Here is a 22,861-nt window from a genome sequence, read left to right on the forward strand (position 1 = left end):
ATGCATATCCATGTGCTTTTTAAATACAATGAGAGTTTCTGTCCCTACTATCCTTTCAGGCAGTCAGATCCAGAACCCCATCACTCTTTGGGTTTAAAAAAAAAGCAAGCAACCTAGTATTGACTGAGGCAATTTTGGATTCAACTTGTCACTTTCCCTTTGATTCCATGGGCTTTTACTTTTCTGACCAGTCTTCCACGTGGGACCTTGTCAAAAGACTTTCTAAAATCCATGTAGAGTACTAACACCCTATCCTTGTCGACTTGCCTTGTTACTTCCTCAAAAAATTCAATCAAGTTAACCAGACATGACCTTCACTGAACAAATCCATACTGATTAATCTGTGTCTTTCTGAATGATGAATTTTTGCCAGTAATTTGCCCACCACCAATGTTAAGCTGACTGACCTGTAATTACTCAGTCTATCCCTTCCTCCCTTTTTAAACAATGGTACAACGTGAGCAGTCCTCCGGCACCACTTCTGTAGCCGAGAAGATTGAAAATAGGTGGTCAGAGCCTTTACTGTTTCCTCCCTCACTTCTCTTAATAGTATGGGATGCATTTCATTTGGACTTGGTGATCTATCCACTTTCAAAGATGCTAAATCTTTAATATTGCCTGTGTCACAATGCTTGTCCTATCCAATATTTCACACGCCTGTCCCTTAACTATAATGTCTGCATCATCCTCTTCTTTTGTGAAGACAGACACAAAGTATTCGTTAAGAACCATACCCACAACCTCCATCTCCACACTCAGGTTACCCTTTTGGTTTAATCGGCCCTGCTCTTTTCTTAGTTATCCTCCTGCTCTTTTCTTAGTTATCCTCCTGCTCTTTTCTTAGTTATCCTCCTGCTCTTTATGTATTTATAAAATATCTTTTGGGTTTTCCTTGGTTTAACTTGCCAAAAATTTTCCTGCCCTTCCTTTGCTTTCCTAATTTCCTTTTTACTTTCACCCCTGCATTTTCTGTACTCCTCGAAGCTTTCTGTAGTTTTGAATAGCTCGATATTTGACATAAGCTTCCCTATTTTGCCTTGCCCTACCCTGTATGCTTCTAGACATGCAGGGGGCTTTAGATTGGGGAGTCCCACTCTTCTTTGTGGGAATATGTTTGTTGTGAACCATCACTGTCTCCTCTTGTAATGCTGCCCACTGCTCTGAGTATTTTATATTCATGTAGCTGCTAAATCGCATCTCAGCTTAGTAAAATCGGCCTTTTCCCAGTTGAGAACTTTTATTCCTGGTCTGTCTTTGTCCTTTTCCATATGAAACTACATGAAATCTAACTGGTCACTACCACCAAAATGCTCTTCCACTGGTACCCTTTGCACCTGCCCAGTTTCATTCCATAAAGTGCCCCTTTTTCTTACTGAGCTTGCTACCTACTAGCTAAAAAAGTTTCCTGAATGCATTTTAAGAATTCTAGCCCTTTATACTTTTTATATTGATTATACCGCAGTTGTTATTAGGATAGTTGAAGTCCACTACTGTTACTGCCCTATTGTTCTTGCACTTTTCAGAAATTTGTCCACATATTTGCTCCTCTTTCCCTCTCACTCTGTTTGGAGGTCTATAGTGCACCCCCAGCAGTATGATTGCCCCTTTTTCTGTTCAGTTCAAACCATATGGTCTGATTTGATGATCCTTCTACCATATAATCTTTCCTCACAGCTGTAATTGTTGCTTTAACACCCCCCCCCCCCCACACACACTTCTTCATCCTCCTTTATATTGTCTGAAAGCCCTGTAAACAGAAATGTTGAGCTGTAATTCTTGCCCTTCTTTAAGCCGCATTTGTTGCTTTGTTTTATCTCTAAACAGGCAAATTATTAATTTTTACACTTTCTGTAAAGGATTTGATATTAATATTACTTGTATTCATCATACATGTGATTTTGTTTTCCTATTTTCTTTTCAAAGAATCATCTTATTGTTAAAGTTCCTCCATATTACAATCCACACATAACATCACCAGTTTCAGTTGGAATATATGTCGTAACCAATGCTGGAAGGTCACATGAAGTACAGCCTTTTACTTTCACTCCAGATCCAGGTTAGTGAAGCTTAATACAACATCTTTGCATCTTTGTTTATTTAAATCTCTGATCTCAAGAGAGCAAAGACCTTGACAAATCCTTGCCAGCAGGAGCGTATTTAATGTTTGTTAATCAAGTAGTAGCTTTGCTGAAAGCTGCTGTTAAAGACTAGCCTCCAGTCGGTCACTGATGCACTGCCAGTTGAAAAAAAGCAAAAGCAGTTTATTGGCATCTCCAGAGCATAGCAACATTTTGACAGTTAATTTTCAAATTTTACATCTGATCCCAACATTCTTCTCCTAGATAACTATTCCTTAGCTATAAAATTAATGTATTCTGGGTTCAACCAAAAAACCCATTAGCTATATTTTGCTTTACATTTCTTTATAGTTTTGGCACATCTGCTATGTCAGGAATGTCCAAATGCCAGTGGAATACATACAGCTCATCAGTCATGGAACCAGGCATGAAACAAGCACTTCAGTTTTATTTGCACTTGGACATTGTTGATTGTATATTAATTGTGTTTAATTGTATGCAGATGGTGGGCATTAACTGGGGAGTCATTTGTGCCCTTAGAAATAGACACAGACTGAAACTGTGGATGTTGGATTAGGAGGTGCATGCTTTTAATATGTAACTCTGTAAATAATTGCTTATAAAGGTTTGTAAAGATTGGCTCCAGTTCTATCCTTCACCAACTGGCTTTCTGGATTATAACATGGTAGCAGAGAATAGTTGCCTAAACATGAAGGTTGGAAGCTAAGAAAAAAAATGTAAACAGTAAACTACAATCCTTGTGGCCATTGTGGAAAATAGCAGAAAGCAAGTGTAAGTTGTTGGGATATGATTACCCTCCAATGTTCTCAAAAGTCTGAATCGTATGATCAGTGGAAGAATGAAGTGGATATTTGGACATTGGTTAAGTCCCTACCAAAGAGGCAACAAGGTATGGCCTTGGCATTGTCACTTCTTATAAGAAGTAAAATCAGAATTAGAGTATTTTGTGAGATGGATAGTGATGAAGATTTGGACCTTCTATTAGAATTCTAGGATGAAATTTACAAGGAAGATGATCTTAAATGCTGATGAGGCATGGTCAGACATGGAAAGATTTCAGAAAACAGATGGCCGTTCTATGGAAGAATATATCATGGACTTTAACAGACTATAAAAAATTGATGAAATTCAATTTGGGAATCCCTGGATCAGTACGAGCATTTAAATTGCTGGATTGTGCTAAGGTGTCTCAAATGGTTCTAACTGGTGTTCGGTTCCTGGAGAGGGCGACCCTGTTGGATCAGATGTCTGCTGCCTTGAAAGAATTCCTGGGAAAAGTCATTTTCTTCAGCTTTCATAGAACAAATGGACATTCCGTGGTGATACAAGGAATAGAGAACTCAATTATTAGCAGATTTCCAAATGCTCCTGATACTGGACACAGGTGTCAATACAGTGGAAGGTTTAAAGGCAGGCAGAATGAGGATGAAAACGCCTTAAGCAGATCTGGCTACTACAGCTGAAGATAGAATTGGAACAGCAATAATAGGCAAATGAATCCCAGGAATGCCCAAGCAACAGTTAATGGATGCTTCAGGTGTGATTCAAATTATCATTATGCGATGAACTTCCCAAAACAGGGAGGCAGGGTCCTCAATGAGACATAACAAAGAGAATTCTGAGGAAGAGGATGAAGATAATGATGAATCTGGACAAACTATACTGGTCACAAGGAGTTTTGGTCCTGTGATGAAAGTATTAGTCGCTGACTACTTCACCTCTGCAGTTCTAGATAGTGCTTGGACGCCAACAATATGTGGAACAGATTAGTTAAAATGTTATCTTAATTCACTAGGTAGTGGGGATCGTTGTATGGTTAAGGAATATAAAAGTACAACTTGCTTTTGGTTTGGTGATGACAATACATAGAGGCCGCTAAAGAGAGCTGTAATTCCACATAAAATGGCTTATTCCCTCTATTTTACAAGTATTGATGTAGTCTTTAGTAAGATATCTGTGCTGTTGCATAAACCTTCTATGAAAAAGGCACAAATGAAACCTGTCTGAGCATGATACGGCAAATATTTTTGGAAAGTCAGTGGATCTGCAGTTTACCCAGTCAGAACATTATTGTATCCCCTTAACAAAACCTGATGTTTCTCATCAGGGTATTGGACAAGTATTAATGGCATCACGTGATAAGGATCAGAGCGAAAAAAAACAAATTGTTCTAAAGTTACATAGACAATTTGCTCACCCTACTTGTCAGAGGTTGAAAATCCTGCTGAAAAATGCAGGTGTGGTTGATGAAGAGGATATAAGGCCAATGGAAGAGATTAGTGAGAAGTGTGAAATCTGTAAAATGTATTGGAGGCTGCTGCCATTTTCTTATTGTAAGCCTTCAGTTGGCATTTGACTTTAATGAGATAGTTGCCATAGATCTAAAGGTATGGGACAAAGACAGACCATGCAGTTCTGGTCCTGACAGGCATATAAGTGCAAGTAGAGGTCATAGCTTGAATAGATTAGACAATGAAATAAAGGCTGCAGGACAATCTTAGAACAGATCTAGAAATAGAAGTCCTCATGATCATGAAGTTTTGATGGTTGCCAATAAACTTGAGGATAAACTAATTAGAGAGAGTTTGGAGTTTATTCTGAGGTACCAGATAGCTTTTCCACATAAAATAAAAACAAGAAATGCTGGAAATACTCAGCAGGTCTGGCAGCATCTGTGCAGAGAGAAGCAGTGTTAACGTTTCAGATCAGAGACCCTTGTTCTATTTCCAGCATTTCTTGTTTTTATTTCAGATTTCCAGCATCTGCAGTATTTTGCTTTTATTTTAGCTTTTCCACATAGGTGGATTTGTACTGTAAAAGTCCTTGCCGATGAGACTTATAAGGTGAAAGTGAGGCTAGTTGCTAGGGGTTTTGAAGGGTAACTGGGTGATACAGATGTTAATGTGAACCCTCCCACAGCTGGAAAAGTGATCTTGACAATCTATTCAGCTCTTTTGGCCACATATTCATGGGAGTGTACATCAATCAACATAAAAGCTGCATTTCTGCGATACTTTTCAAAGAAAAGTGTTTCTGAAACTGCCCAAAGAGGCAGCACATGCAGAAGGAAAAGTATGGAAACCAAACAGATACGTCAATGGCCTGAATGATGCTTCCAGGGTCTGGTGTTTTCAGTGAGATCTGTTTTGCTGAAAATAGATTGTGTTCAACTAAAAGTAGATCCCGCAATGTTTTGTTGGTATCATAAAGGAAAATTTTCAGGTATCTTTATGTTGCATGTTGATGATTTCTTATGAGAAATGTATTATTAGTAAGATTAGAGTAGAATTTAAAATTGGGAGTCCGTTTCGTGATGTTTTTAAATATATTGGTTTAGATATTAAGCAGAGTAGATCAGGAATAACTTTAAACCAACAATCCTATTTAGAGAGTGTTGCTCTCATCTTGGTTAATTATACAAGGTGATCACAGAAAGATAATGTTATATCTAAAGAAGAGACAGAGAAGTTGTGAAGCTTGATCGGTAAGTTGACTGGCTGTGCACTCAGAATAGACCAGGTGCTAGTTTTGATGTGTTGGAGTAAAGTACTATGATGAAACACCCTACAGTCCAGAATGTTTTGAAAGAAATAAAACATTAAATAAATTAAATCTGGATAAATGCATACTCAGGTTCCTAACATTAGATGTCCCAAAGAGCATGAAACTAGATGTTTTTAGTGATGCTTCACATGCTAATCTTCCCGATGGGCTTATGGGTGAAAATGGGAAATTTTGTCCTTTTAGCTTGGGAAGCTAAGAAAATAAAAAGGGTTGTTAAAAAATTACTTTGGCTGCTGAAACAATGGCAGTGGATAGGGTTCTATTTGTCAAAACTTTTAAGTGCAATTCTGTACAATGGGCATACTGTAGATAGTATAGTCATTGAATGTTGTGCGCATAATTATTCATTGTGGGATAATGTACACTTTACTAAAAGTGTGAGTGTGAAACAGTTATGGATTGACCTTGCTGGCTTGCAACAAATGCTGGAGAGAAAGTGTAATCAAATGTGTGATTCTTTTACAAAAAGAAATGCATATATGAAGAAATTGTTAGGGGTCCTAGAGGAGGGGCGTCTCACAATGTAATGCTTTGTACAGAATATGGAGGTTTTTAGTTTAATTGTTTTGAAATTTTGGTTGTACATATAAGCTCTAAATTGTATTTAAAGAGAGAGAAGAGAATCTGTTGGTTGTATATTAATGCTGTTTAATTGTATGCAGGTGATGGACATTAACTAGGGATTCACTTGCACCCCTATAAATAGATACAGACTGAAACTGGTTGTTGGGTTAGGAGGTGCATGCTTTTAATGAGTAACTAAATAAATGCTTATGAAGATGTGTAAAGATTGGCTCCAATTCTACCCTTCACGATCTGGCTTTCTGGATTATAACAGACATTTCTTATTTGCTGGTTTTCTTGCTTGATTTTTTTTTGGATCTTGAATTTTTGCAAAGGCCTATTTTTAGTGCTATTGCCTCATTGGTGAATAAATTCTAAAATCAGGAAACTAGGAACTGTTAAAAGCCAGAGCTTAAGATATATGCAAGTTAAACGGAGTGTTGATTTTATATGTGCCCTGTGAGATGAACCTTATCAAGCCACAAAGTCAAGAAGCTCAAACACTCCAATGGTATTTGATACAATATATAATTTTGGGGAACACTGTTTTAGTTTTAAGGGCCACACCTGAATACAAATATTTGTTGAAGCGCTTGTAATAATGCCATACAGTAACCTGATCATTTTTGCTTCAACTGTCTTTCTAGGAACTAAATGAAAAATATATATAGATGAATGGTTTAAATGTCTGCTAAGTGGAAAACTGGACAAGTTGAATTTTAAAAACTTCATTGTGTGTTCTATTTGTGCTTCAGCAAATTCATCAGATGTCAATGTAAAGAAAGAAATTCCTGTACAGCCATGTTCCTTTGAAGAAGCAATGAAAGGTAAAATGGTATTTCTTTATACATTTAAATAAAGGCAAAGTAATATTGGGGCTCTGGTTTCCCATGCACAGCAAATTGCTGAGCTTAACTGAGTTGTCAAATTCAGCTAGAAATGTAAAGGAATAACTTTTTGGGAAGTACGACTGTATAAGTGTTAAGGATTTAGAACAGTGATAAATAACTTAAGGACCCCTGTGACCCCCTTCACACTCGATGGTAAATCTGCAGGTTTTCCACCTTGCATATTTCACCTTCACCAGCTAGGCACAGAATTGCTCTGTTATAGATTGAAAAATGTCTGCCGTCATCCACCTATCCTCTTAGCCAGAATCCAGAAGCATCCCCTAAGGGGTTAAGAAGGGAAGAAAATAGAGAGAAAAATATGTATTTTAAAAGTTGCAAACAGTGCAAGTTTTCTCTTTTCTTACATTGGTAGGGAATGGAGGGTAAGTTCACTTATGAAAAGTCTGCACAAGAACATTAACATGTTAATAGTGTGGATGTAAATGGTATCATTATAGCTACTGCTGTTTTGAGGAAGTGAATTGAGTTTCAGGAGCTGAAAGTCAAACTTTATGTACTGCTTTGAGTACATGATGTGTACTCATCGGTATAATATTTGAAACATAATGGTTATGTTTTTATCAACTTTTCACCATTCTGTTGCTGACCTCAGTGACCTCCATATAATGCAGTCTTAACATTTATGCATTTCAGAAGATTACTATTTCATGTTCTTAATATAAGAATAATTTTGTGAGTGCTGTTTTGTATACCTCTATTGCGCATATGATCATTTCAGATCAACCCACTGATCGAATTTTCTGTGATCAACACCAAACTGCCTACTACATTATGGGGAACCCCACAGAACTCAACACAGATGTGTTATGTCTTGCTGCACACATAAAATGCCAAAAATGTTGGTTTTGATAACAACCATTCTGTCACTTCATAGATATGAAATTAATTCAAGCCAGCCAGCATGATTGAGTGTTTTGAAATTTTAATTGTTCTGATCAGCTAAGTGCTCTGTGCATTTAGCTAATCAGAACTATTTACTTAAAACTAGTCTAGTTCCACCTTTCTTAACAAAAATGCTTAAAGTTAAGTGTTGAAATAGACCAGTTTACTTAAACTTATACAAAACATAGAATAAAGTTTTCAAAAATGGTGCCGGGAAGCCTGTACAATCCAAGCAATATCACATGAAAGAATTTTTGTATTTGTTGTGAGGAACTGGGTGATGTTGGCAAGGCCATATTTATTCTTCATCCCTTGTTTGCCCTGAGGCAATGGGCTGCCTTCTTGAACCACTTTAGTCCTTATGGTGATAGTATTCCCATATTGGTTCAGGAAGCAAATTCTGGGATACAGCAGCCACACTGTTCCAGTAGTGGATATTGAGGTCAGGCAGGGGCACTGATCAAATGAATCGCTCTGCCCTGGATGGTAGTGAGTGTTGTTGTACCTACATCCATCCAGGTAAGTGGTGAATATTTTGTCACACTCCTTACTTGAGCTATCTAGCTAGTGGCGAGGCTTTTGAGGGGTCAGGGGGCGAGCCACGAGTACTTAGCCTCAGTCCTGCTGTTGCAGTCGCGTTGTTGATATGGCTAGTCCAGTTTACCTTCTGGTCAGTGTCAACTCCCAAGATGTCGATGGGGAACTTGCCAGTGGTGTTACTATTGAACGTTGAGGGAAGATGTCTGGGCTTTCTCTTGTTTAAAATGATCAGTACCTGGTACTTGATGTGATGGTTTGTTGGCATTCATTTGCCCGGGTCTAGATGTCATCCAGACCCTGCTGTAGGCTAGCATGGGGTACTTTATTATCAGAAGAATTGTGAATGGACCGTAGACTAAGGAATTTTCAGCAAACAGCCCCATACATGACATTTTATGGCACTAGTTTTTTGATGGCATTGTCTTAATTTTTAGTACTGTTGTTGTCAGTCCAGTAACAATGATGCATGCTAGTTAAAAAGCATCTAGCTAATGACATCAACTTATACATTTATCTTTCACCATACTTAAAATAAACATTTTTCCTTCAAGTTAGATCCCTGTATTCAATGCGTCCTCCTCATTTATGAAGACTGTCCATGCTTGGTTGTCTCCCTTGAGGTACCTTGAGCACCGTGGGAAGGAGTCCTCCCCTCCTTTCTCATAGATAACCGTTTCCAAGCTTCATACAACTTGCAGCAAACACAAGTATAAGGAATGTTCAAAAATTCTTGTTAACTAAGCACAATGACTCATAACCTCCCCATCTATTATTTCAGTGCTTCATTTTGTAGTGTGCTTAGCCACTAAGCCTTTCAAACCAGAAGAATTCCAATTTGATTCCTCTTTTTTGCTGAGTTAAGAGATCTTAGCCAGGATCATAGTGGTACAGCGACCGTCTTGCAGAAAAGAAAAGTTGGGCAGTGTTCCTTCTAATTGCACTACAATGATCCCCATGGAAATTCAGAGTACATGGGCGGCACAGTGGCGCACTGGTTAGCATCGCAGTCTTACAGCTCCAGCGATCCAGGTTCGGTTCTGGGTACTGCCTGTACGGAGTTTGCAAGTTCTCCCTGTGACCGCGTGGGTTTCCGCCGGGCTCCGGTTTCGTCCCACATCCAAAGATTTGCAGGTTGATAGGTAAATTGGCCATTGTAAATTGCCCCTAGTGTAAGTAGGTGGTAGGAGAATTGAGGGAAGGGGGGGGGGGATGTGGTAGGGGACATGGGATTAATGAATGAATTAATTAAAAAAATAAAAATAAATAAATAAAATAAATGTAGGATTAGTATAAATGGGTGGTTGATGGTCGGCACAGACTCGATGGGCCGAAGGGCCTGTTTCAGTACTGTATCTCTCTATGACTCTGACTCTATGAGGATGGGCACTTTCCCACAGCAATCGCAGTTGCCACAGCCTCACATGTTTTACTTTCTGTTTTCTGAACAGCATTTCTAGTGCATTTGGGCATGTATGTTTAAGAAAAGGAGAAAAAGAAGAAAGCTACCTTTCTCTCACCTAACCTAAAAGATTACAAGCAACCTAGTGAATTATTGACATATTGTGCCACAATGTGGTATGTGTATTTGTATTTCTCTATGGTGATTTTCCCAACCTTAGCTATGCTTTTGAGGGGAGGACACAGACAAGATGTTCCCGCACAGTTTGGTAAAATCTGAGGACAACATATGCTACTCTAATTTCTCTTCCAGGTGTAAGGCTGAAAATTTCACAATATAGTCCTTGAAACAGAGCATCCTGTTGGCAAGTGCATGGTGGTGCTGGGAGGAAGAAAAACGGGAAATTATAACGTTAAAGCTTTCATTTGCAACAGCCATAACTAGCAAATCATGCTGCTTGGCTTTAATAACTCAGGAAGTAGATCACGAAACACTAAAATATGGTCCTGTGTCACAAAAAAGGTCACTAACTGCATTGAGTATTTTAAATCAGGAATGTCAAACCTGCAGCTGGAGTTCCAGACAACTTCATCCTATTTGCATTTTTATTTCTTATCCTTTAGTTTGTCCTGTTTGAATTTTGTGGGCCTGGAGGTTTGGAAAGAATTCTTTCACAAACTTATATTTTGGTATACATTATACAAGTCTTGCAGAAAATTATATTTTAGGTTCACTATTTGAGTAATTTGAGAAAGACATATGGTAAATGTAGCATGCTTAGGAGTAACAGATGACTGATTCCCAAAGCTTCCCATCACTGGTATTTTCCTTGCGTCATGTCCTGAGTCTGTTGCAGACTAACTGATTGCGATTGATTGCTGTGATTAGTCAGCAACTCCATGGTATCATGCGACTATTAGGATTATAAGGTGAGCTAATGGTGTTGGGGGTAACATATTAGCATGGATAGTGGATTGCTTAGCTAATAGGAAACAGAAAGTAGGCATAAATGGGTCATTTTTGGGTTGGCAAGATGTAATGAGTGGAGTGCCACAGGGATCAGAGCTGGGACCTCAACTATTTACAATTTGTATCAATAACTTGGATGAAGGGGCCGAATGTATGGTTGTTAAATTTGCTGATGACACAAAGATAGGTAGGAAAGTAAATTTTGAAGAGGGCATAAACAGGCTACAAAGGTTAAGTGAGTGGGAAAAAAATTGGCAACTGGCGTGTAACGTGGGAAAATGTGCATTTATCCACTTTGGCAGGAAGAATAGTAAAGCAGCATACTACTTAAATGGAGAGAGATTGCAGAACTCTGAGGTACATAGGGATCTAGGGGTCCTGGTACATGAATCACAAAAGGTTGGTATGCAGGTACAGCAAGTGATTAGGAAGGCAAATGGAATGTTGTAGTTTATTGCAAGGGGAATGGAATATAAAAGTAGGGATGTTTTGCTACAGTTGTATAGGATATTGGTGAGACCACATCTGGAATACTGTGTACAGTTTAGGTCTCCTTATTTAAGGAAGGATATAAATACGTTAGAGGTAGTTCAGAGAAGGTTCACGCGACTGATACCTGGGATGGGGGGATTATCTTGTGAAGAAAGTTTGGACAGGCTGGGTCTGTATCCAGTGGTTTAGAAGAATGAGAGGTGACCTTATTAAAACATGTAAGATCCTGAGGGGACTTGACAGGGTGGATGCTGAAAGGATGTTTCCCCTTGTGGCAGAGACTAGAACTAGGGGACACAGTTTAAAAATAAGGGGTCGCCCATTTAAGACAGAGATGAGGAAATTTTTTTTCTCTGAGGGTTGTGTTTCTTTGGAACTCTCTTCCCCAGAGAGCGGTGGAGGCAGGGTCATTGAATATTTTTTAGGCAGAGGTAGATAAATTCTTGACTAACAAGGGAGTCAAAGGGTATTAGGGGTAGGTGCGAAAGTGGAGTTTGAGGCCACAATCAGATCAGCCATGATCTTAAAATGGTAGAGCAGGCTCTCAGGGGCCAAATGGCCTACTCTGCTCCTAATTCGTATGTGAACTAGATGGGCCTTGGTCCTTTTTCATCTAGCAATTCCAATGTTCCTATTTTGGAGCTGTTTCTAGCACTGTTGCCTCAATCTTGGTAAAGGTCTGTTAGTATAACCAACTTCAGATGTATGCTAATTAAATAGGAGCATGGATTTTACCTGTATATTTAGCCCTCAATGTTCTATGTAGCACCTGCGAAGACAAAGGATTGGACATTTCCTGCTTTAAATCATCTTCAGTGTTAGCATTTTAGTAAATATTGATACTTTTGTTTGTATGTTTTGGCATATTTCAGTCAGTGAACAAGAGTATGGGTGGTCAAAAGAATAGTTCCCTTGGCTTGTTATGGGGTTGAACCCTTTAAAAGGCATCTATCTTAAATCATACTAGTTATTATTGTTATACCCTCGAGCTATAATACCATCTGTGATTACCTGGAAAGCCATGATGCATATAGAAACTACTTGCCTGCCAATGTAGGTTAGCTGATTGTAATATTTTCTCAATGTAATCAACAGGAAATAGGATAGACTGCTGCTTGATAATGTTACACAGAAGGAACTATTGCTAGCTCTCTAGGCTGTCCTGGAGTCTCCTAGAATTAAAAATTAATCTCCAGGACACTACTGCGAGCAACCCAGGAGAAAAATCACATGGACATTAAAAATGTTTTAGCATTATCTTATCTCTGAATGCTTAGGCTCAATGATTTAAGTTCCTGAATTCCTTTTACAACATTGTCAACTTTACCCAATTGAAATGACACCCATTCATTAATCTCCTTGATGGCCTTTTCCAGATTAATTGTATATGCATTTCAATAGACTCATACATGAGGTATTCTGGGAGTTTTGTGCTTTGATCTTTTCAACCATGTAGCAGTGAAAAGACTTAGGATACGAGGAGCAGAGTTTGGATGAGTTCAAGTATGTGAAAAATGGAAAATGAGAGGCCAGCCAGCGGGAGCATTGCAATAGTCTGGAGGTAACAAAAGCATGAATGAGGGTTTCAGCAGCAGATGGGTTGAAGCGGGACAGAGACCAACAATGTTACGGAAGGTGGAAGTAGATGGTCTTGGTGATGGAGAGGATTATGGGGTCAGAAGTGCAGCTCAGGGTCATATAGGACACCAAGATTGCAAATAGTCCAGTTCAGTCTAAGGCAATGACCAAGGATGGAGTAGGTGGCTAGGGAACAAAGTTGTTATGGGGGCCATAAACAATGGCTTAGATCGTTCCAATGTTTAATTGGAGAAAATTTCAGCTCATCCAGGACTAAAGCTAAACTCGTCTGATATATCAAATTTTATCTGACTTTAATAATTCAACCTTTTTTTAGTACTTGAATTATGTTATCAATTATTTCAGTTTTTATGACCTTTAACAGATCTGATTTTCACCACCCGCTCCCCCCCACCCCCCCATCGCCCCACCTAATTGTACTAAGGCACTTCATATACTAGCGGAGATCTCATGGGTCTGTCATTATTTTTAAAGTCCCAGGTTCTCAGTTTTCCTGAGAAATAAAAGTTCTTCTAATTCTACTTAATTTCTGGTCACTTTGGGGGAATTTTAGCCCCAAAAAACAGATGAGGGGGTTGAAGTGTTAAAAGTCTGAATCCTGACCCCAACCCGCCTCCAACCTACCCACTCAGGTTTTAACAGAGGCAGGATGAGGGGATGGGCAGCCATCCAGTCCAAGGAGGCATGCTGGCACTTTAAATATTATAATGAGGCTGCGTGCCTCATTTTTATTCACCATTTGAATTTTTTTTATTCGTCCTAGGGATGAAGTTAACTTGTATTCAGGGTGGAGACAGCTTAGAGCATCAAAGCGCTAGTGTCCAGTTTTGAAGCACTTATGGAAAGGGAGTGATCCTAGAGCTGTTCAAGGGCCAGAGAATCAATGCGCCCATTGCTGAAGATTGTTCAGTGAAAACAGAACCAGGAGGAGTGGAGAGTCTTTGATTCAGCCAGCAGGCGTTGATCCAGTTGTCCAGTAAACATGCCTAGTAACCTCAGGTGCTATGCACCATTGGATCCAGTGTGCCAGCAGAGGACCAAGGAACAATGCAAGTGAAACCAAAGGGCTGAGAACAGTGAAGTTGAGAGTGCTAGGGAGGGTGAAGTTTAAACCCACAAATTCAGTGTAGATAATGGAGCTGATCTGAGGAATTGCTCTATAGAGTTGAGCACGTAGGAGCAAGAGCAGAAGTAGGAGAAGCCAATCCAACCAAGTACGAGAAGGGGTGACAAAGGTTCTGAAGGATGTGTGGAGACTGTGTAGACAGGAAGCAAATGGAAAGCAGCAAAGCAGGCATCATTCAGGAGATCACACAGCCTCAGCCTGTCTTATGTCTGTAATCCATCCCAGCCTTTGCTCTCCTTTTACATTCCTTCTCCCTCTGCTCCACAGTCTGTGGCACAGTCTTCTGCCGTCTTGATCCTACTGTCTGAAATTTGCTACTTATCTCTCAACCTGCTCAAAATCTGACTTTTTGGCTACATGTCAAAGTACCTTTGCATGTTTTCTAAATAAAACATGCCTCATAAATAAAAATTGTTGTTTCAGTTGCAAGGTCCTAGTATTGAGGCTGATGCATATCTACTTGAGGGTAAGGGTGCGATTCTGGAGAAGAATTAATCTGAAGATGAGGTGGCTATAAATACTGAATGGAGTTTGCTTGGGCTCCTGCTGAAAAATCACTAGATCTGGCTCACTGTTAACCTTTACAACCTGTACCATTAAAAGGAACATGTACTAGATTGAAAACAGGTTAACCACTATACTGTTAGCAAAGATGATGGTGGCAATATCACCATTATACTCAACAGTAATTTGATTTCTAATGCGTGGGTTAAAATTTTACGTTCAGAGGATGTCCAGGAAATTTCAGGATGTTTTGGCATCAACGAAATGGATGCAGTACATGATGTTAGAAACACATTACAGCACCTAACGTTTGTTCTTTTTGTGCACATATTTTTTAGTTTTGATCAGGAAGGGGCTATCAGAGCTGAAATATGATTTTTTTTTTTTGCCTCATTTTCATAGCTTCAGGAATGAAAATCACAAGCTCTAACTTGGATGAAGCGAATCTCCCCAATGCCTTGTTATCGCCCCTTCTGCCATCTGTTGCAGTAAAGAAAGAGACGACGACGCCAATGGATGTGATACTGAATCAGACAACATCAACCGTCTTTAAAGTATGAATTTTTCTCCAAAATAGGCAGAAATGCAATTTAAAAAAAAAAAATTTAAGGAGCAAACAAAGCTACACAGCCCTTCTACGTCCCAGTTGTATATGATGCCTTGTTCTGGAAGCATACCTCTGTTCTCTGTGATCTTATGTTTTTCTTAAGCTTCTGATTTTTGTGTAGGTAACAACATTAGCTTCAGATTTTAGAAATGTTTTATTTTTGTATCAAGATCAGTCATTGCGTGATTAATATGCTCAACTAGTCTTTTGTCATTACCGTTGGTTAATGTTGACATCTGGTTTCAAATGTATACATTTGTCTTCTGGCATTACACAATTATCTCCCAGTTGCAATGTGTTCCAAACTATCAAATAGGTTCAACACAGCAAGGGTGTAAAATATGAAGATCTTTCAGTTTTTTTTAATTAGTAGTTGTGTAAAAAATGTAAGGCATAGTTATAATGCTTTGAATTAGTTTTGTTTTTTTTTTCATTCAGACTTGAGATGGAAACAGGACAGTAATCTTTGCAAATCTCTTCATTAGTAGTAGCTTTTCTGTTACTAGTTTCTTTACTGTTAATTTTGCCTTCCTGTAGAATCATAGAAACATAGAATAGTTACAGCACAGATGGAGGCCATTTGGCCTGCTGTGTCCATGTGGGCTCTCTGTAAGAGCTACTCTGCGAGTCCCATTCCCCTGCCTTTTCCCTGTGGCTCTGCAAATTTTTTTCTTTAGATAATTATCCAATTCCCTTTTGAAAGCCACAATTGAATCTGCCTTCACCACACTCTCAGGCAGTGCATTCCAGATCTTAACCACTTGCTGCGTTTATAAAAAAAAGTTTTTCTTCATGTCGCCATTACTTCTTTTGCCAGTCACCTGAAATGGGCGTCGTCTGGTTCTCGACCCTTCCACCAATGGGAACAGTTTCTCTTTATCTACTCTGTCTCAACCTCTCATGATTTTGAACAACTGTTAAATCTCCTGTAAACCTTCTCTAAAGAGAACAGCCCCAGCTTTACCAATCTATCCACATAACTAAGGTGCCTCATCACTGAAACCATTCTCGTAAATCTTTTCTGCATCCTCTCTGATGCCTTCACGTGCTTCCTGAGGTGTGGTGCCCAGAATTGGACACAATACTCCAGTTGAGGCTGAACTAGCATTTTACAAAGATTCACCATAACTGCTTTGCTTTTGTACTCTGTGCCTCTATTTATAAAGCCCAGGATCCCATATGCCTTACTAACCGCTGTCTCAACCTGTCCTGCCACCTTCAACGATTTGTGCACATATATACCTACAGGTGTCTCTGCACTTGTACTCCTTTTAGAATTGTATCCTTTTGTTTTGTATTGACTTCCCTTGTTCTTCCTACCAAAATTATTTATTCCTGTTATGATTTGTACAATTTTCTTTAACATTCATGTGATCTTATGTTCTTCAAAGCTTCTGATTTTTGTGTAGCTATCAACATTAGCTTCAGATTTTAGAAATGTTTTATTTTTATATCAAGATCTGTCATTGTGTGATTAATATGCTCAGCTCGTCTTTTGTCATTAACGTTGGTTAATGTTGACATCTGGTTTCAAATGTATACATTTGTCTTCTGACTTTACACAATTATCCGCCAGTTGCCGTGTGTTCCAAACTGTCAAACGGTTTCAACACTGCAAGGGTGTAAAATATGAAGATCTTTCAATTAATTTTTTTAATTAGTAGTGTAAAAAGTGTAATGCATAGTTATAATAATATTGCTTTGAATTAGTTTTGGGTTTTTTTTCATTCAGACTCAAGAGATGGGAACAGGACAGCAATCTTTGGAAATCTCTTCAAATGCCAAAGCAGGGGTTCCATTCTCTGCATCTGTGTCTCATCAAGGGGGAGACAGTGAGCAGCACCAGCAAATTCAGCCAAATGTCTTTCCAACTACGGATACTCTGGCTAATGTACAAAAACAAGACATTTCTCAGCCATGTGCTTTTCAAGCATCCAAATGTTCCAGCCAGCTCCAGAATAATGAAGGTTTGCTTCAGCAAACAACCCAGTTTCACAATGCTAGCATATTGCTGGATTCAAGGGAGGTCCAACCAAGAGAAATTTTGCAGTCAGGTGTAGCCAAGATATCCTTATCCCAAATGCCTGAGTCTGCGCTGCAGCAAAAGCAACAACAGCAACAATCGCAGACCCAGGCACTACAGGAGCATTCACCCAACATATTTCAACCAAGCAGCAATGTATCACCGTTGCAGAATACTATGCATTCTATGCAACCAAGAAACTTTCAAACAAATGCCGACAATGGCAGAAGTGGCAATGTTAGTCTTGTTCAACAGGCTTTGGAAGCTACTCAGCAGCAGTTGACCTCTGTCTTATTTACTGGATCTGGCACACCTGAGACAATGCAACAACCTGTGGAAGAGGTGCATGACCAGATGAATGCAGGTCTGTTCCACCAAGTATCTACTATGCAGAGCAACCTCACTCAAGGTCTGTTCTCAAGTTCGGAGAACTCATCGCTCCCTAGATCTGACAGTGTTCTCTCTGGACCTGAGAATTCATTGTCAAATCAACAAATGTTAGAGTCCTCGACAGACATGCTGATGGAAATGCAACAGAACATTTGCCCTGGATCAGGGCAACTCCAATCAGACTTGTACCAGTCTTCTAAAGTTATGAGTGTCCAAGGCTCTTTAAATGGAAACCTCCAACAAGCTGATATTTTTCAGCAAACCACTCATGTTATGTCTAGTTTGCAGTCCAATGATGAAAACCATCACCAGATATCCCACAGTGGATTGTTTTCACCTGCTACATCTGTTGCAGGAAATGAAAACACAGGGAAACCTCAGCAGCAACCTTCTTCCTCAAGTGTCTTTCAGTGCTCTAACTCTCTGGTTACTGTGGAAGAGGCCACGGTGCAGTCGAACCAGAGACAAACCAATATGTTTCAGTCTATTGTGCAGATGCAGCAGTGTGGAGAAAATCAGCCTCAAGTAACTTTGTTTTCTAATACAGATGGGATGATGCATGTCAAAGCTGGTGGCTCTTCACAGCAAACTGGTATTTTTCAGCAGAGTGGGGAAATGATGCCGATGCAACCTGGAAACTTCTTGCAACAATCTCATCCATCATCTGAACTGTTCCATCCACAAAATTCCCTAAATCAAGTTCAAAGTGCAGCTTGTTCACAAGAATCACGATCTGGACTATTTCACTGCTCGAGCACTGTCCTACAACATCAGAACACTGCTGCTTCCCAGGATCAAGTACAGTCAGCATTGTTTCATTCTCAAAATTCACTAGCAGTTCTTCAAGGGTCTTCAATTGGCCAAGACCAGCAACAAAGCACTCTTTTTCTTTCTTCAAACTCCTTGCCTTCACTTCAAGATAGCAACATCTCACAAGAAAAACAACAGATTAGCTTTTATTCACCACAGAGCTCGATTCGAACACTCCAAAGTTCAGGAAATCCTGAGCAGCAATCTGTAAATGTCTTTCAGACCCAGCCACACATGACTCAGATTCAGAGTAGCATGATTCCTCAAGAGCAACAACAGCAGCCGAGCCTTTTTCAACATCAGGTCACTTTGTCCTCTTCCCAGGCTAACACTTCTCCACAAAATCAGCAAGCATCAATCTTTCAGACCCAACGCTCAATAGCTACACTTCACAACAGCAATTCACCTCAAGACCAACCTCAGAATGTTCTTTTTAACTCTCAAAATACCATTTCTCCAATAAATAGCAGCATGACTTCCCAGGAACACCAGAATGTCATTTTCAACTCTCAGAATACTATGCCTCCAATGAATACAAATTTGGCTTCCCAGGAGCAGCAGAACCAAAATCTTTTTCATACTCAGCCTAATATGGTGTCAGTTAATCAAGAACAGCAATCATCCATGCAATTCGAAAATCAGACTGCAGTTTCTCCACTTCAAAATAATGGGACTCCTCAGGGAGATGAGCAACAGTCATCAGTTTTTCATGGCCAACCTCAAATACAGTTGGTTCAAAGTTCTGGAGATTCCCAAGATCAACAGGTCACGCTGTTCATTTCCCAAACTTCAATGTCTGCATTACAGAATGATATGAATCAACAAGAGATACAACAGTCCACTATTTTTAATCCTCAGAATAATGTGCCTGTCCTTCAGACCAACACATCTGTATCGGGTCAGTCACAAAGTACACTTTTTCACCCACAAGGAACCATGAATCAGCTTCAGAATACACCTGCATCAGCTCAACAACCGACTGGCTTGTACTTGTTTGAAATTCAAAATGGTAAGTGTAACTTAAAGATAAACAACTTTATGGATTGAATGAAAACTGTTTGCCTGACTAATTTAAATTTAAAAAGTGTATTTTTCCCCAAATCCATGTTATTTTTATTGTATACTAATATTTTACTAACATAAAAGGGAATCCAAAAGTCACCTTTAGGCATATAAATAGTAAAAAGATGGTAAAAGGAGAGTGGGGCCGATTAGGGACCAAAAAGGGGATTTATGCATGGAGGCAGAGGGCATGGCTGAAGTACTAAATGAGTATTTTGCATCTGTCGTTACCAAGGAACAAGATGCTGCCAAAGTCACGGTGAAAGAGGAGGTAGTTGAGACACTGGATGGGCTAAAAATTGATAAAGAGGAGGTATTAGAAAGGTTGACTGTGCTTAAAGTTGCTAAGGCACCAGGACCGGATCAGATGCATCCGAGGGTACTGAGGGAAGTAAGGGTGGAAATAACGGAGGCACTGCCATAATCTTCCAATCCTCCTTGGATACAGGGGTGGTGGCAGAGGACTGGAGAATTGCAAATGTTACACCCTTGTTCAAGGAAGGTGCAGTTGGGCGGCACAGTGGTGCGGTGGTTAGCACTGCAGCCTCACAGCTCCAGCGACCTGGGTTCAGTTCTGGGTCCTGCCTGTGCGGAGTTTGCAAGTTCGGAACAGTTCCGAGGAAGGGTCACTGACCCAAAACGTTAACTCTGCTTCTCTTTCCACAGATGCTGCCAGACCTGCTGAATGGTTCCAGCATTTCTTGTTTTTATTTCAGTTTAACATCGGTGGTGGGAAAGCTTCCAGAAATGAAAATCTGGGACAAAATTAACAGTCACTTGGACAAGGGTAGATTAATTAAGAAAAGCCAACATGGATTTGTTGAAGGCAAATCATGTTTATTTAACTTGATTTGGGTTTTTTGATGAGTTAACAAGGAGGGTTGATGAGGGTAATGCAGTTGATGTGGTGTACATGAACTTCCAAAAAGCATTTGATAAAGTGCCACATAACAGGCTTGTCAGCAAAGTTGAAGCCCATGGAATAAAAGGGACAGTGACAGCAAGGATACAAGGTTGACCGAATGATTTGAAACAGTAGTGGTGAACAGTTGTTTTTCGGACTGGAGGAAGGTATTTGGTGGGCTTCCCCAAGGGGTTGATATTAGGACCATTGCTTTTCTTGATCTGTATTAACGACTAGGCTTGGGTGTACAGAGCACAATTTCAAAATTTGCAGGTGACACAAAATTTGTAAGTATTGTGAACTGTGAGGAGGATAGTGATAGTCTTCAAGAGCACATAGACAGGTTGGTGGAATGGGTGGACATGTGACTGATGAAATTTAATGCAGAGAAGTGGGAAGTGATACATTTTGATAGGAAGGTTTAGGAGAGACGATATAAAATAAAAGATACAATTCTAAAGGGGGTGCAGGATCAAAGAGACCTGGGGTATATGCAAATAAATCGTTGAAGCTGTCATGGTAGATTGAGAAAGCAGTTAATAAAGCATGTGGGATCCTGGGCTTTATAAATAGAGGCATGCAGTACAAAAGTAAGGAAGTTATGGCGAATGTTTATAAAACACTGGTTCAGCCTCAGCTGGAGTATTGTGTTCAATTCTGGGCATCCACACTTTAGGAAGGATGTGAAAGCATTAGAGAGGGTGCAGAGAAGATTTACGAGAATGGTTCCAGGGTTGAGGGACTTCAGTTATGAGGACAGATTGTAGAATCGGGCTGTTCTCCTTAGAGAAGAGAGGTCGAGAGGAGATTTGATAGACGTGTTCAAAATCATGAGTGGTCTGGACAGAGTAGATAGGGAGAAACCTTCCATTGGCAGAAGGGTCAAGAACTAGAGGACACTGATTTTACGGTGAATGGCAAAAGAAGTAATGACGACATGAGGAAAAATTGCATGCGCAGCAAGTGGTTAGGATCTGGACTGCACTGCCTGAGAGTGTCATGAAGGCAGTTTAAATCATGGCTTTCAAAAGAGATTTGGATATCTAAAGAGAAAAATTTTGCAGTGCTTTGGGGAAAAGGCAGGGGAGTGGAACTAGCAGAGTTGCTCTTGCAGAGAGCCGGCATGGACACGACGGGCCAAATAGCCTCCTACTGTGCTGTAACCATTGTGTGATTCTGTTCTATAACTGGTTTCAAAAGATAAAACTCAGTAAATCTTTTACACTTTTTTTTCTTTAATTTTCTATTTTTCCCATTCCTCTCCTGAAGCACTGACTGTTGCTGAGGTATAGTACTACAGGTGTTGGATACCCTCCAGTACCTTATCCAAATGGTCATTCTTCAACTGGGAGTGAGTGTCAGTGGGCTATCTATGGATGGTATCATAGCCAAGCTTGATCTGTTCTTACTGAACATCCATGCCATCATACTCTGCAAACAGTGAAGTCCTGGCTGATTTCTTCCCTCATGCCCCAGTTGTTGTCCTGACTAACTCAGCATAGATCAAACATTGAACCAGGGACCTTCTGGTCTATATGGAATAATACTACACTTAAACATTGGCGTATAATCCAGTCATATTTCTGTGACATTCTCGGGTACCTTGAAATGGATTTTTGCATCATTAACGACAGTGTTCAAGCACTGTGCATGGAATATTGACTAGAACGGGCACGCCCGGTAGCGATGATGTCAGTCAATTTAAGCCAATCAGTATCTTGGGGTGAACTTGGACACGGATAAGAAATTGTCTGAAATAGAGGATGCAACAAATATGGCCTGTTTTTTTTTTTTATCTTAGCTGACCTGCTGGTGTGGGGGTCAGTATGACATGATGAACGCAGACATTGTGGTCCCCCGCGCACTCTGGCGTTTTATATATGTGATGTCATGAACCAGTTTGATTGACAGGCTTGGATTCCTGTCAGGTAGGGAACAGGTTGGTGGAGGCTGCAGGACAAGGCAGGTGCATGCCTACAGGTAGGGGAAGGGGAGGTCGATTGGAAGGGAGAGAGGACGATCTCTATGTTCGTGGGGCAGTGGGGGAGATTCGGAGTACTCATTGGGTGAGGCCTGGTGGGGGGTTGGAATCAGAGGCCTGGGGATGTTGGTGGAGGTAATTGTAGGCTGGGATTGGAGGGGATCGGGGTCAGAGGTCTCGGAATGGTGGTGGGGACAGTCAGAGGCCTGGTGGGGAAGGTCGGTGGGGTGGTTGCTTGATCGCAGGGTTTGCCTAGGCTGGCATGCCTGCTGGATCCAAATGCAACGGCACTCACCTCCTGAATCTGGCAGCCCTTCCTGAGCAACCCAACTGTCCATAGCTACATTCAAAAATTGAATAACGATCAGGCTCACAGTCTCATCATAATATTTCAATTGCCAGTCCTCCTCCTTGGATCAGGTTGGTTGCCTTTCC

The 22,861-nt window shown here is 40.1% G+C and overlaps 1 protein-coding gene across 1 annotated transcript in view; it reads left to right on the top strand.

The window, feature by feature from the left end:
• Window positions 1-22,861, top strand: part of nfat5b (nuclear factor of activated T cells 5b) — a 196,733-nt gene that overhangs the window by 148,175 nt on the left and 25,697 nt on the right. The window contains exons 9-12 of the mRNA XM_068049209.1: window positions 1,924-2,056; window positions 6,983-7,054; window positions 15,052-15,203; window positions 16,989-19,488. Of these exons, the coding sequence (XP_067905310.1) occupies window positions 1,924-2,056; window positions 6,983-7,054; window positions 15,052-15,203; window positions 16,989-19,488 (2,857 nt within the window). The remainder of the gene's footprint in view (window positions 1-1,923; window positions 2,057-6,982; window positions 7,055-15,051; window positions 15,204-16,988; window positions 19,489-22,861) is intronic.

The sequence above is a fragment of the Heterodontus francisci genome, chromosome 17, assembly GCF_036365525.1.
Source record: "Heterodontus francisci isolate sHetFra1 chromosome 17, sHetFra1.hap1, whole genome shotgun sequence".
In the NCBI taxonomy this organism is placed as follows: Eukaryota; Metazoa; Chordata; class Chondrichthyes; order Heterodontiformes; family Heterodontidae; genus Heterodontus; species Heterodontus francisci.